General features: G+C 49.0%; 1 protein-coding gene across 1 annotated transcript in view; it reads right to left on the bottom strand.

The window, feature by feature from the left end:
• The window catches only part of sgcz (sarcoglycan zeta), a gene marked incomplete at both ends in the record, with an annotated part of 233820 nt that extends 222912 nt beyond the window's left edge, over nucleotides 1-10908 (bottom strand). Inside the window, 1 exon segment of the mRNA XM_080534635.1 lies at nucleotides 10870-10908. Coding sequence (XP_080390761.1) covers nucleotides 10870-10908 — 39 coding nt within the window.
• Between the last annotated feature and the right edge of the window lie 2201 nt (nucleotides 10909-13109).

Raw genomic sequence — 13109 nt, forward strand, 5'->3', positions numbered from 1 at the left:
TGTCTGTGTGTGTGTGTGTGTGTGTGTGTGTGTGTGTGTGTGTGTGTGTGTGTACAGTATCTGTGTGTGTACACGTGTGTGTGTGTGTGTGTGTGTCACCCAGTGGCTTCCATGTCCCCTGCAGGCTATGTGTGTTCTACACCGTGTTCCCACCACGGGAGACGGGGGGGGGGGGGGGATCAGACTTGTCAGAGCTGTGTGTGTGTGTGTGTGTGTGTGTGTGTGTGTGTGTGTATTTGCTGCCTCCCTCTGTCTATCCCTATGCTATCAGATGTTGTGGATTTTTGAACCTCGCCGCGCACCGTACCTGTGGGTGGAAGGGCCAACTTCAAAGTACAAGATTCAGTTCGACAGCCGCGTTGGAATCATCCCCGCGGTGCTAATACGCTCACACGCTAATATGTTGTGAGTACTTGACTACAAGGTCTGGTAGCGTCAGAGCCGTCAGAGTGTGTGTGTCCCAGTGCTGTTGGTTGCCAGGCAGCTTTCCACATTCAGAAGGCTGTGTTCCAGGCGCTGCACCAGCTCTCACTAAACCACATGTGCAGCACTGAGGCTAGCCATGCTAGCTATGCTAAGCCCGCTAACCCTGCTAGCCTTGGCGTTGACATCTGAATGACATGTTTGACAGACAATCTGACCATCACCAACACCAACACTGGCAGATGCATGTTAGTCCACACACACACACACACACACGCATGTATGCACACATAAACCCACACCCACATGCTTACGCACACACACGCGCGCACACACTCACACACACATAAACATGGAGGTGTGTACAAATACACGCACATACGCAACCATACACACACACACACACACCCAGACACCTTGGGGCAGAGAGAGAGACCATACCTTGTGTCCATTGATCCAAAGCCCGGAAAAAGTCAAAGCACAAGAGGACAGACAGGACCTTGGCTGAGGCCTCTCTCTGCTTTATGACTGTCGCCACCACGCCTGTGTGTGTGTGTGTGTGTGTGTGTGTGTGTGTGTGTGTGTGTGTGTGTGTGTGTGTGTGTGCAGTGCGTGGGTGGCACCGTGATGGAGTTATAACACGGGATGCCACGACACCACCACTCGTTCTCCAGAAAGAGAGAGAAGGAGAGAGAGAGAGACAGAATGAGGGAAGGAGAGAGAGAAGGAGAGAGAGAGACAGAACCAGGGATGGACAGAGAGAGAGAGAGACAGAATGAGGAAAGGAGAGAGAGAGAGAAGGAGAGAGAGAGACAGACAGAATGAGGGAAGGAGAGAGAGAGAGAAGGAGAGAAAGAGAGACAGAATGAGAGAAGGAGGGAGAGAGAAGGAGAGAGAGACAGAGACAGAATGAGGGAAGGAGAGAGAGAGAAGGACAGAGAGAGAGCCAGGCGGTCTCGCTACAGCAGCCAGATGACATATTTCCATGCAGCAGGAATATCATCTGTCTGATGTAAATGAAGCTAAGTGAAATAGTGAGCTTAACTAGACAGCCAGCCCTAGCCAGGAGCCTATAGATCATCTACCAATCATGATCCCCCTCTCCCTCTCTCCCTTCCTCTCTCTCTCTCCCTCCATCTTACCCTCTCCCCCCTCCTCTCAATCCTCCCCCCTCCTCCTCTCTCCTCTCTTCCCTGCTCTCCATCTTACCCTCTCTCCACTCCTACTCTACACACCCGCCCTCTCACCGCCTCCTCTCAATCCCCCCTCCTCCTCCTCTCTCTCCCCCACATACGCAGGCTATCGATACACTTTACAGAGACCCAAGCTAAATTACTTGGAGGGTAAATATAGAAAGATGCTTCAATAAAAGAATGAGAAACTCATTTGCCTATCTAGATTCATATTCTGGGGTTGTCAGGCAGACGGAAAGAAAACGCACAACATTATTTTTAGATTAGATGAGTCTGTTTAATGTCCTTGTAGAATCTGCCGAATTAATTGTCGACATCTCGAGCCAACAGAGTCATGCAATTATTTTTCTAAATAACATTCAATTCTCATGCACGGTCCCGGTGTTGTGTGGGTGTGTGCGTGTGTGTGCGTGTTCGTGTGTGTATGCCAGCTTGTGTGTGTGTGTGCATGTGTGTGCGTGTGCATGTGTGGGTGGGTGTGTGTACGTGTGTGTGTGTGTCTGTGTGTGTGTGTGTGTGTGTGTGTGTGCATGCCTGCTTGCGTGTGTGTGTGTGTGTGCGCATGCCTGCTTGCGTGTGTGTGTGGGTGTGTGTGTGTGTGTGCGTGTGTGCATGCCTGCTTGTGTGTGTGTGTGTGCGTGTTCATGTGTGCGTGCGTGTGTGTGTGTGTGTGCATGTGTGGGTGGGTGTGTGTACGTGCGTGTGCGTGCGTGTGTGTGTGTGTGTATGCCTGCTTGCTTGCGTGTGTGTGTGTGTGTGTGTGTGTGTGTGTGCATGCGTGTCTGTGTGTGATGACATTCCTCCACTCTCTGGTGAGCTCTCCCCCCCTGCTCCTATCCCCCTGAAGCCCTCCCCTCCCCCCCCCCCATCCTCCACCCCAAGGTGCGTCCCTTGAGCCTGGTGCCTCCTCCCCCCTCCCTCACCCCACTCCGCCCAGTCCCACCCCATGCGGGGGGACCAGCTGTCTCATAGCAACAGGGTGACACTGTGCCTTATTGCCTGGCCGCCTCGACACACAACAATAGTGGGCCGCTGGTCGGTCTCTCTCTCTCTCTCTCTCTCTCCCTCTCTCTCTCTCTCTCTCTCTCTGTCTCTCTCTGTTTCTCTCTGTCTCTCTCTGTCTCTGTCTCTCTGTCTGTCTGTCTCTGTCTGTCTCTCTCTCTCCTTCTCTCTCTCCCCTCCATTTATTTATTTTACCACACATTTTCCCTGTATCTCTCCCTAAAATCCCCTCTCTTTCTACCCCTCCTTCTCCTCCTCTTCCTCCTTCCCTCCATCTCCTCCTCTATCCCTCCCTCATTACCCAGGTTGTGAGAGTCTTCCTGCTTTGTGTCTGCCTGTCTGTCTGTCTGCCCCCCTGCCTGTCTGCCTGCCTGTCCGCCTTCCTGCTTTGTGTCTGCCTGTCTGCCTCTCTGTTTGTTGGCCTGCATGTCTGTGTTCCTGCTTTCTGCCTGTCTGTCTGCATTGCTGTCGTCTGCCTGTCTGCCTGACAGTCTGCCTGTCTGTCCGTCCGTTTGTTTGCTTGCCTGTCCGCCTGTCTGTCTGACTGTCTCCCTGCTTTGTGCCTGTCTGCTTGCTTGTCCGCCCGTCTGCCTTCCTGCTTTGTGGCTGTCTGCGTCTGTCCGCGTGTCTGTCTCTCCTGTCTGTCAGCTGTCTCTCTCTCTCTCTGGTGTTCAGAGGCGGTGGCGGCGGCGGAGGTAATCAGCCCCACTAGATCAGACGACTGCTGACAACCATGACTGCTGACACTACCCTGGCAGATGGGACTCTATCCTTCCTTCCTCTCTCTCTCTCTCCCTCTCTCTGTCCCTCTCACTCCATCACCCTCTCTCTGTCTCTCTCCCCCCCCCTCTCTCTCTCTCCCTATCACACACACACTCTTCCTCTCTCTTTATCACTCTCTCTCTCCCCATCAGCAGCCACTGTGATCCAGAGTGATACATGATGTACTCTCCATCGATAAATGTTAACTTGCGATAACCCATTCATGGTTACACTAGACTACCGTGTGACTACCCCCCCCCCCCCCCCCCATATCCTCTGTCTTGTGTTCAGGTGTGTGTCATGTGAAAGGGCAACTGTGTACTGGAACATGTAGAATATCAGTTATTATACAACAGTTAGTTCCGACCAAGTAATTTGATTGGACAAGAGGCATTCCATGAGTTACGATATATAGTATAACAGCACTGGGACTTTTAACTATGTATCACTCCGCCGCACAGGTGTTCTATTAAATGACCGTTAATTAGACTACATTACGATACAAAGTAGCTAGCCACGATACAAAGTATGCTAGTTTGTGTTCTGGCCTGGGTTGCACCAATTTGGCGTAAGTCATTACTAAATGTAGGCATTTAGTAGTTACTAAACCCCTAGTAGTTACTAGTTAGTTTCAAACTAGTTGTTTACTAATTTCGGTTGCACCACGCCAATCGTTTGTCAATCTTAGCTAGTAAATACTTAGTAGTGCGCAAGTTGTTACTAAAAAGACATTGTTACATAAAACGTAGAAGAAGAACATTATAGCCAATCAGCAAGCAAAGCAAAACCCTCCGTTTTTAAATCCTCAATTTTGGCCGCCATTGGCTAAAAGCTGTAATTTGGCTCTACAAGTGTTAATATGTCATTTTATGAAGTTTTAATATGTTTTCAGGCGAGAAAGTAACCATATACAGTATATTCACAAAATGTGTCCAGTTTATCAAAATAACCCGTTTATGTATCTGATCTGACGTTTTTTTCACCACTTCTGTGGGAAACATCGCTTCCCGTTGCGGAACTATTTTTTCTTGACGGAGCCAAAATAAATGATTAAATAAACAAACAAATCATAATCTGTTGTCACTTATTACTGTTAACTAATAAATCTGCGCTGTAGAACTGTTGTATAAAAGCAATATCACACTCGAGGTCGTGTGTTATACTGAATATCAGCACGGCTGTGATTGTCTTCGGTACTCGGCCTGCGGCCTCGTACCTATGACCGAATCACAGCCGGCATGGCAGCGAGAGAGAGGCATGTGTATGGAATAGCGTCACGCGTCGTGTATTCATGTTTGTGTTCAATGCTTTCACGTACGTAAAGCGCAGGCATTATGTGATGAGTATAGAGGAGGCACAATACGCACCGTACAATTCAAACCGCTAACCTCTGGGAGATTACAAAAGCCGACTCCCGATAGTTTCCAAGTTTGAAAAGATGTTCTGTCATGCACACACACACACACACACACACACACACACACACACACGACGCTGGCGTTGCGGAGGGGTTGGGGATGCGGAGGCCGTAGAGTGTACGTAAGAACAGAAAACATCAAAACCTACGGACGTTACGAAACCTTTCATGTCGGCGGAGGAAAAAATCAATACGGGATGAATGAAGGAGAAACATTATCTCTGGCGCGCTGGCCTTCATAGCGGAATATCTATTACACATCAAAGGCTGCCGTGCTGTCTTTCCTTTTCTCTTTCTTTTCTTTATTTCTTTCAATCTTTTTTTTTTTCCCCTCTCCTTCCAATAGACAGTTGTGTCATTATGCAGATTGAGAGAGATGGGGTAACGCTAAAGTGAGCTGTGGCATTGGATGTGGGGAAGTCTATGGACAGCCATGTTGACGTATTAACTAACTAACTAACTAACTAATGAACTAATTAACTAACTAACTATTAAAGAGACATTGTGTGAGTACACAAGTTATAGGTTACAGACAAACAACCACACACACACGCACACACACAACCACTTGACATGAAAAGGTCAGTGGAATTGGTTGCTACTTTAAAATATCGTCAAGGTGCTTACCAAAGGCACAAACAATTCTAGTTTGCAATAATCTGGAAGCTAAGATTAAGGAGGAGATCTCTTTGTAATGCTATTTATTGTCCACCCTGACCTTCTCCCCCTATATGCCTCAAAGGAAATTCAATTTCTTAAGCTTGGAAACATGTTTCCTGGTTATCAATTCAATTTTTGTTTAGTGTCGCCTTTCATTTCAATGACAGTCTTTTTTGGGGGGGATTTGTCTTAACAAAGATCTTGACAAAGAAACATAAAAGAAGACAATCATTCTTCTTTCTTCTTCGAGCACGGCCCCTGGTCTTAGCATAAATGACTTTTTCTGACGATGACTTACGATGATGAGATGATTCACTTACTTAGACAAATGTGTTTGCTGTAAGTCTCTCCGGATGAAGGCGTCTGCTAAATGCCAAAATAATTTAAATGTAAATGTACAGGGTTGCGCCTCTGTTCAAAGCCTGGGGGACAATATTAGAATAGAGCTGAATAGAGTCTTTTCAACTTCCCGGAGAAACCTCTTCGTCTGTTATAAAAAGGCACGCACACAGCGGAGGAGAGAAACACAACAAAACAAAGGCCGTATTACACATTCAAAATGGACCCTGAGAAAGTGTGGTCTCAAGCTCTCCCCCCCCCCACCCCCTGCCTCTCCCAGGGCCCTGCGCCCCTGTAGTCACTGTCACTTCACCTCCATTACTCCTTAGCACCGTACCGCACCGTAAACCCCCCCCTCGCCCCACCCCATCACATCCCTCTCTCCAAACCAAGAAGAACAGGTACAGACCCCCCCCCCCCGCCCCCCCCTCCACACACACACCTCTCCTCTCCTCCCCTGCTCCGTCCATCACTCTTGATCCGGCATGCTCCCCATCTCATACCGCCCCGCACCGCTGCCACCGCCACCAACCTCGCCCGTCTCTCCCCCCCCCCGCCGCCCCCCCACCACTCCTGCTTCATTGGGCTCATGATGAGGTGTCACCGTGGCGTCCTTGAGTGGGCCGAGCCTCCCCCGCGGTCCCCCCCCCCCCATGCCTGCCTGCCTGCCTGCCTGCTACACCACCGTGGCCGGTAGGTGGGGGGGCGGGAGGGAGGGAGGGAGGGGGGTTGGACGAGGGCTGAGGCCCTGGCTGTTATTAACTTGTCAGGGTGAGAGAGAGAGAGAGAGGAGTGTAGGGTAGGGGAGGGGAGGGAGAGAAGGCGGAGGGCGGGAGGGGCGGGGGGGGGGTGATAGCTTGTCGGGGCAGAGAGGGAACATGTGCCTCCCCTTGGCATGATGGGAGAAAGCCAAAAGCCCACGCTGTTAGTCACTCAGAGAAGGCCTTGAGGCCTGGGGGGGGGGGGGGGGGTGATTGACAGGTGTCAGGGGTTTGACCTCATCGGTCTCCATTAGCTGGGACGGCGGTGGGTCGACTCTCCACCCGCCTCGGTAACATACGGTCCTGGAGCGCGAGCTTGTCGGGCGGCTGACATCGCCATGACAACATATGTCAACATGACGGATACGGGCCGTGGGGCCACGGGGAGTCAGCTGTCAGCCGTACAGAGAGACGTTGGGGGCGTGACCCAGCAGGAGAGGAACGCTGGGGTCCAAAACATGAAAGAGAAAAGCATCTAAAACAATAACAACACACCGACGCTTGTTGGAATTGATCAGAATCAGATGAACAGACGCCGTGTTGTCTAACTTGTCTTAAAGGCTTTCCCGAACGCCACCCGACGCCTCTCGAGTTATGAATGCGCAGCATAAGCAGTATCATCGTTTCCATGGCCACCCGCGCTAGAACAATGGGAAGCAATTAAAAAGCGCTTCTTGGGAAGATTGCAATAATAATGTGAACAGTAATAGAACAGTAATAGCATAATAGGGTGATTTATGGTGTAAATTAAACAACTATTAAATCTTGTTTCGGTTTCGTCTGTACGGAGAGAAAGAAGGAGAGAGAGAGAGAGAGCGAGAGGAGAGGAGGAACGCTCGTAGAAACAAAGGAAAATGCTGCGTGTGTGTTTGCGCGTGTGTGTGTGTGTGCGTGCGCGTGCATGCACGCATGTGTGTCTGTGTGCTGAACCAACTGGACAAAACACGCTAAAAGGTTCCACCCCCAATAACTTGTGTGTCAACCACATGATCGCGTTGAATCAGTGTGTCCCCCGTAAACCTGTTACAAAACCCTAGTACCCAGTTAACCTTTTCCCACACCTCTCACTATTTAACTCGGATACACACCTGAACACACACACACACACACACACACACACACACACAACGCTGAAGGAGATCAGTGTGGGAGATGTTCTACACAACAGGCTTCTTCAGCAAATATATATTAATCATCCGCTAGCGCTGTAGTGAACGTGGCGGAGGAACAGGAGTGCCCTTTACCCACGCCGACGTCAGTTAATTAACTGTAAAACGGATGGAGGGGTGAGGAGAGGTGACGGGGGGGGGGTTCTTGGCAGCGGAGTGCAGAGGGCTTGTGACGCACACGCACGCACACACACACACTCACACACACACAAGCTTCATCTTGTGGTCCTCCTATGTGGCTCAGTTGGTAGAGCATGGCGCTAACAACGCTTAGGTTGTGTTGTTGGATTCCCACTCGGACCATATATAGGCTACTGTACCCAGTGTTTACTCTCACTCACACACACACACACACACACACACACACACACACACTCACTCCATCTGAACCCAGTGGTTTCCTATTTAGTCCATAGGGTAGCTAGCTAGCTCCCATCATCAACACTGTCATATCCAACCAGAACTAAAATGTGTGGCACACCGTGGGGGTCAGTCCCAGAACAAAATTGGCCAGGTTCCCACAATACACCACGGTATACTTTGAAAGCAGTGGTGTACTGTACTGTACTGTATATTGACCTATAAGTGGAAGGCCGCTAGAGACATTGTAGGACAAGGCTCATCGTAATGCATGGACTGTTATGAGAAATGGTATCGAACACGCAGATTAGTGTGGATATTGGAATTAAGCTCTCTCTCTTACAGAATGCCAATTCTAATAAGAACGGACCATTAGCCTGGCGGGTTCCATGACCCCCCCCCCCCCCCAAGGGTCACGTCTAGACAACCATTCATGAAAAACATCGCTGTTTTACTAAGAGTCAATATCACTTAGATGGCCTTTTTTGGTGGAAATCTGTTCTGATTCATTACCGAGCCTTTCCAATTTGGCCTCCGTGTTCCCGGGACAGAGGGAGCACGCACCGTTTGAAGTGGCCTCCTTCTCTTCCTCGGGTATTCCGACTCTAAAAGCTTTTCAGTAAATTCAATTGCACTTTTCTTTCGGGTTTAGAGAAGAAGGAGAGGGAGGAGGAGAGAAAAAAAAAACTCATCAACTGCTGTGAGTTAAACTGACACATCTGCCTCGGTATAAGGCGCTAACCAGAATTGGTAATTAGACCATAACCATCTAGAGCGTCGCGCTACAAGAGCTGCTTGGCGCAAGTGTGCTTTTATCTAAGACAGATTTGGATCTTTCGCAAGTCCCTGTTCCAATTACTGAAAATGCCATTTATATGGGAACAATAGTATTCATATACATATACATGTAATAGGCTACAGTCTTATTACATTGCTAATGTTCCTTAAATACAATTTACAAATGTTATGGACCCTATGACTTCTGCTATCAAACTCATAATGAATGGATATGATATGCTAGCCTACTGTAGTTTAGACACAATATCACGGTCTGTTAAGGAACATCTCCAGAGCTGTGGGATGCATGGTTGCCCTTTTCCAAAGCTTCACACGTCCACAACTGGCTTGTGGTTCATGATCTCGCCTGTTCAACTCAAATAGAATGGAATATTTTGAGATATGAGAAAACCGTCCGCAGGCATCGGGCCATATCGGGATACAGAGAAATGGAGAGGTTCTCAATGCTCTGTTTCATACCACAATTGGGTCTCCTCTGTTGAGCTTTAATATCCTAATTGTGGAGATGTTAGGCCATGCATGTGTTGCCAACTGTGTCAGGGATAGACACATGGGGACATGTTAAATCATGTTGCCACACGAAGCGTGCCATCCTATGCACGCTGCTGGTCGACTTCCAGAAAATAACTTTGGACTATTGGCTATACAGTATGTGCTACGGTACTGCATAGGCTGTGCTTTATGCCGTTAGGCCCACCCAATGTGTCAAAACAATAATGAAGTGTGGAAGAAAAACCGCTTTGAATTGACAACCATTTGGGCATTTGGCGCATGTTGTGCGCGTCAATGCGATGCAATCTTCTCCAGTAGACTCGATTGATAGGAAACACAGGACTAGCAATTCCAGGCGAATTCCAATACAAAACCAATTCCATGGGCTTCAAGTTCATTTGACGGGAAAGGTCAATGATAACCAGATTGTCCTAATCACATCTTCTTCGGGACCAAGTAATTAGAGACAATAACGCGCTCCATCCATGTGGTCAATTTAGAAAATATCATTACAGCATAATCAATATCAACGTAATAGTTATGGATTATCGGATTTGTCCGGTCTTCGGTAAGATCATTTCTAACTAATCACCGAAGAGCTTCCCCGCGTGTTACAGCTACCGATTGGAATGGGGCGTCAAAAAACACTCGAGCGCCACTTCTCAGCCCCGGGGATCGATAGCCAACCAAATGGCCCCGGATCGAAATTCTGTGCGCATCAACGCACCGGGTTACATTTCATAGTGCGATCAAAGGGCGTGCTGGAGAGACCGGGGAGACTTGGACCCTTTCTATGGGAATAAAACGGGGCGCAATTGGGACAGCCTTCGTTTGGACAGCTCATCTATAATACACATGATGTCAACTTCAACAGCAGACTTCCCTTGTATCTGCATCATGTGAAGAACAAGAACAAGAGCAAAATGTGTATTCATTCGTGTTCATTGGTTGACCGCCTTTCCCCCTATTAGCCTAAATAAACATGATGCAGCAAGGAGGGGACAACACTCTGCCTGTGATTATATCTTATTATTTGACATTGCAAATAAGGAAACACAGATGGTGAGAACAGATAGAACGAGATAGAGAGGGGGGGCGAGAGAGACAGAGACGGGGGGGGGTGGTGGTAGAGAGAGAGAGAGAGAGAGAGAGAGAGAGAGAGAGAGAGAGAGAGAGAGAGAGAGAGAGAGAGAGAGAGATATGCACATTCTCTGACAAGTCCATCTGAACCAGTTACCAGATGTTTAAATATGACACTGTGCATTTCATTACATGGGCAATATGCACCGCTCACACTACGGTGGCTGCAAGTCCAATGCAGGATATTGAAATGCACCCCACGCACGAATTCTGACACTCCGCCACAACCGCACTGTATGGTGTAACGAGCGTCGGGCTCCACAGCACCCATATCACCCCGGCAAGAGACATAATATCACAGTCCCCCCCCCCCCCCCCGCCCCAAATCAGGGCGCATCGCCCGGTGCACTTACCTTCAGAGCCTCGATATCCAGAGACGTTGATCGGTCCATATAGAATGATAAAGTCTGCGCAAAGTTGTAATATCTAGACTCGTAGCTCCCGACCGAAACTCAGCCCGGTCCTCCAGCACACGGCAGGTTTTCTCAATTTCATTCCCGTTGATCACGACTCCTCCGGGTTGGAATTGAAGCGATGACGGTAACAGCTACTCACTACTAGACGATAATGAACTGGACCATCAACGACAGGAAACCTCCCGTAGAAGAAGAAAAAACTGTTTGTTAATTGTTTCCGTTTTAGTTTTTTTTTTATATGTAAACGCTAATTCCCTTTAAGGAAGGACTGTGTTGTCTCCGGCGCGCAGCAAGCGTCGGGCTGAATTGCAGCAACCCCTGTAACTCAGTTCCTTGGACATCCTCATGCGGCAAATAGCCAGGAATTATGTTAGGGTTGAAGAGGAGGAGAGGAGAGCCGGAGAACAGGGCAGCGAGAATTCCGATGACTGACGTATCGGGGCGCGATGGGGAGGGGAGGCGGTTCTGATCAACTAGATAGATCGACAACAGCTGAAGACGAAACAATGCGCTCCTCCGGTATATACCCACAATCCGACGCGAGTCGCTGTGCGATGCTTGCCTTGGAAGTGCTGTGGCGCCGCATCTGAATTCAGACGCTGTTTCAGAGAAAGCCTGTGTGTGTGTGTGTGTGTGTGTGTGTGTGTGTGTGTGTGTGTGTGTGTGTGAGAGAGAGAGAGAGAGAGAGAGAGAGAGAGAGAGAGAGAGAGAGAGAGAGAGAGAGAGAGAGAGGGAGGGTGAGAGGCGAGGAGCGGAGGGTTTGGAGAGAAAGAGCGATAGAGAGATCTCTTCTCTGAAGAAGAGTCAGAGTGTGTGCGGTGTGAGTTGACAGCGGACGAGGGTTCAGGGTAGGAAAGTGGGTTTAGCCTGGCGGCGCCGTTATTCGCCACCAGTGACGGCGCTTCGCCACCAGTTGACTGTCGTCTCTCTCACGCCCCTGACTTAAGAAATAAGTGGATTTTTCATCACTCTCAAGCAGCAAACTGTCTCTGTTTGCAGGCCTCCTCGACAGATATCCCTGGGGGGTCCTAACGCTATACGAATGAGTGTGAAGCCTTTCACGCGTATGCGGGGCGCATAGGATAGGCCTATCACACTGAAACTGCAGTGATGTTTAAGTTTTAATGTGTGTGTGTGTGTGTGTGTGTGTGTGTGTGTGTGTACGTGCGTGTGTGTGTGTGTGTGTGTGTGTGTACGTGCGTGTGTGTGCGCGCGCGCGTGTGTACGTGTCTGTGCGTGCTTGTTCGTGCGCATGGTGCGTAATCACTCGCTTGCCAAGTGATTTGTAAACATTATGACACGGAATCCACTTTTGATTGTAAGCAGCATATTGCCGCCTTTGTTTTCACTTTCAATTTACTATACTGCACATTCCAGACTACCCGTTTACATTAACGCCGACAAGACTTATCAAGCGAGCACATAAATTGATCAAGTGTGCCCTGTCCATATCCCAGAATAAACCCAGCGGAGTGCCGCTGACTCGCTCGTATCATCTTAATGAATGCACGCTGCTTCCACTGGGGGCCCGCGGTCTCTAATTTTGTGCCTCTCGTGTAATCAATCATTTCGCCGGGACTAGATTTATAAGAGTAGAGATATGACCTCGAATGGGCGCGCTCTGCTGCCAGCTGAAGTGACGTCAGGCCCCTCCTCAGTCTGGGACGCGAAGGTTTAACTGCCCCGCTGTAAAAGGGACATGATGCGGCAGGGCGACAGGTTTAACGGGCATCCGCTGTGGGTGTGTGCGCGCGCGCGCGTGTGTGTGTGTGTGTGTGTGTGAGAGAGAGAGAGAGAGAGAGAGAGAGAGAGAGATAGAGAGTGTGTGTGAGAGAGAGAGAGAGAGAAAGAGAGAGATGGAGAGAGAGATATAGAGAGTGTGTGTGTGAGAGAGAGAGATGGAGAGAGAGCTGTGCCCCAGATAAATGGGTTTCATGCATCATCCGCTATCACAAATCTTGGCATGATTTTCTCAGATGGCTCAGAGTGTTAAATATGAGTTTGGTTGGGCGCGAATGTGTCTGAGACGTGCTGTAATGTTATACTGTATGTTATACTGTATGTTATACTGTATGAATGTTATGAATGTTATACTGTATGAATGTTATGAATGTTATACTGTATGAATGTTATGAATGATGAATGAGCACATTCATTTGAAGTGTCGCAGTTTGCAG

Source organism: Nansenia antarctica (assembly GCF_963989245.1).
Source record: "Nansenia antarctica genome assembly, chromosome: 6".
Lineage (NCBI taxonomy): Eukaryota > Metazoa > Chordata > Actinopteri > Argentiniformes > Microstomatidae > Nansenia > Nansenia antarctica.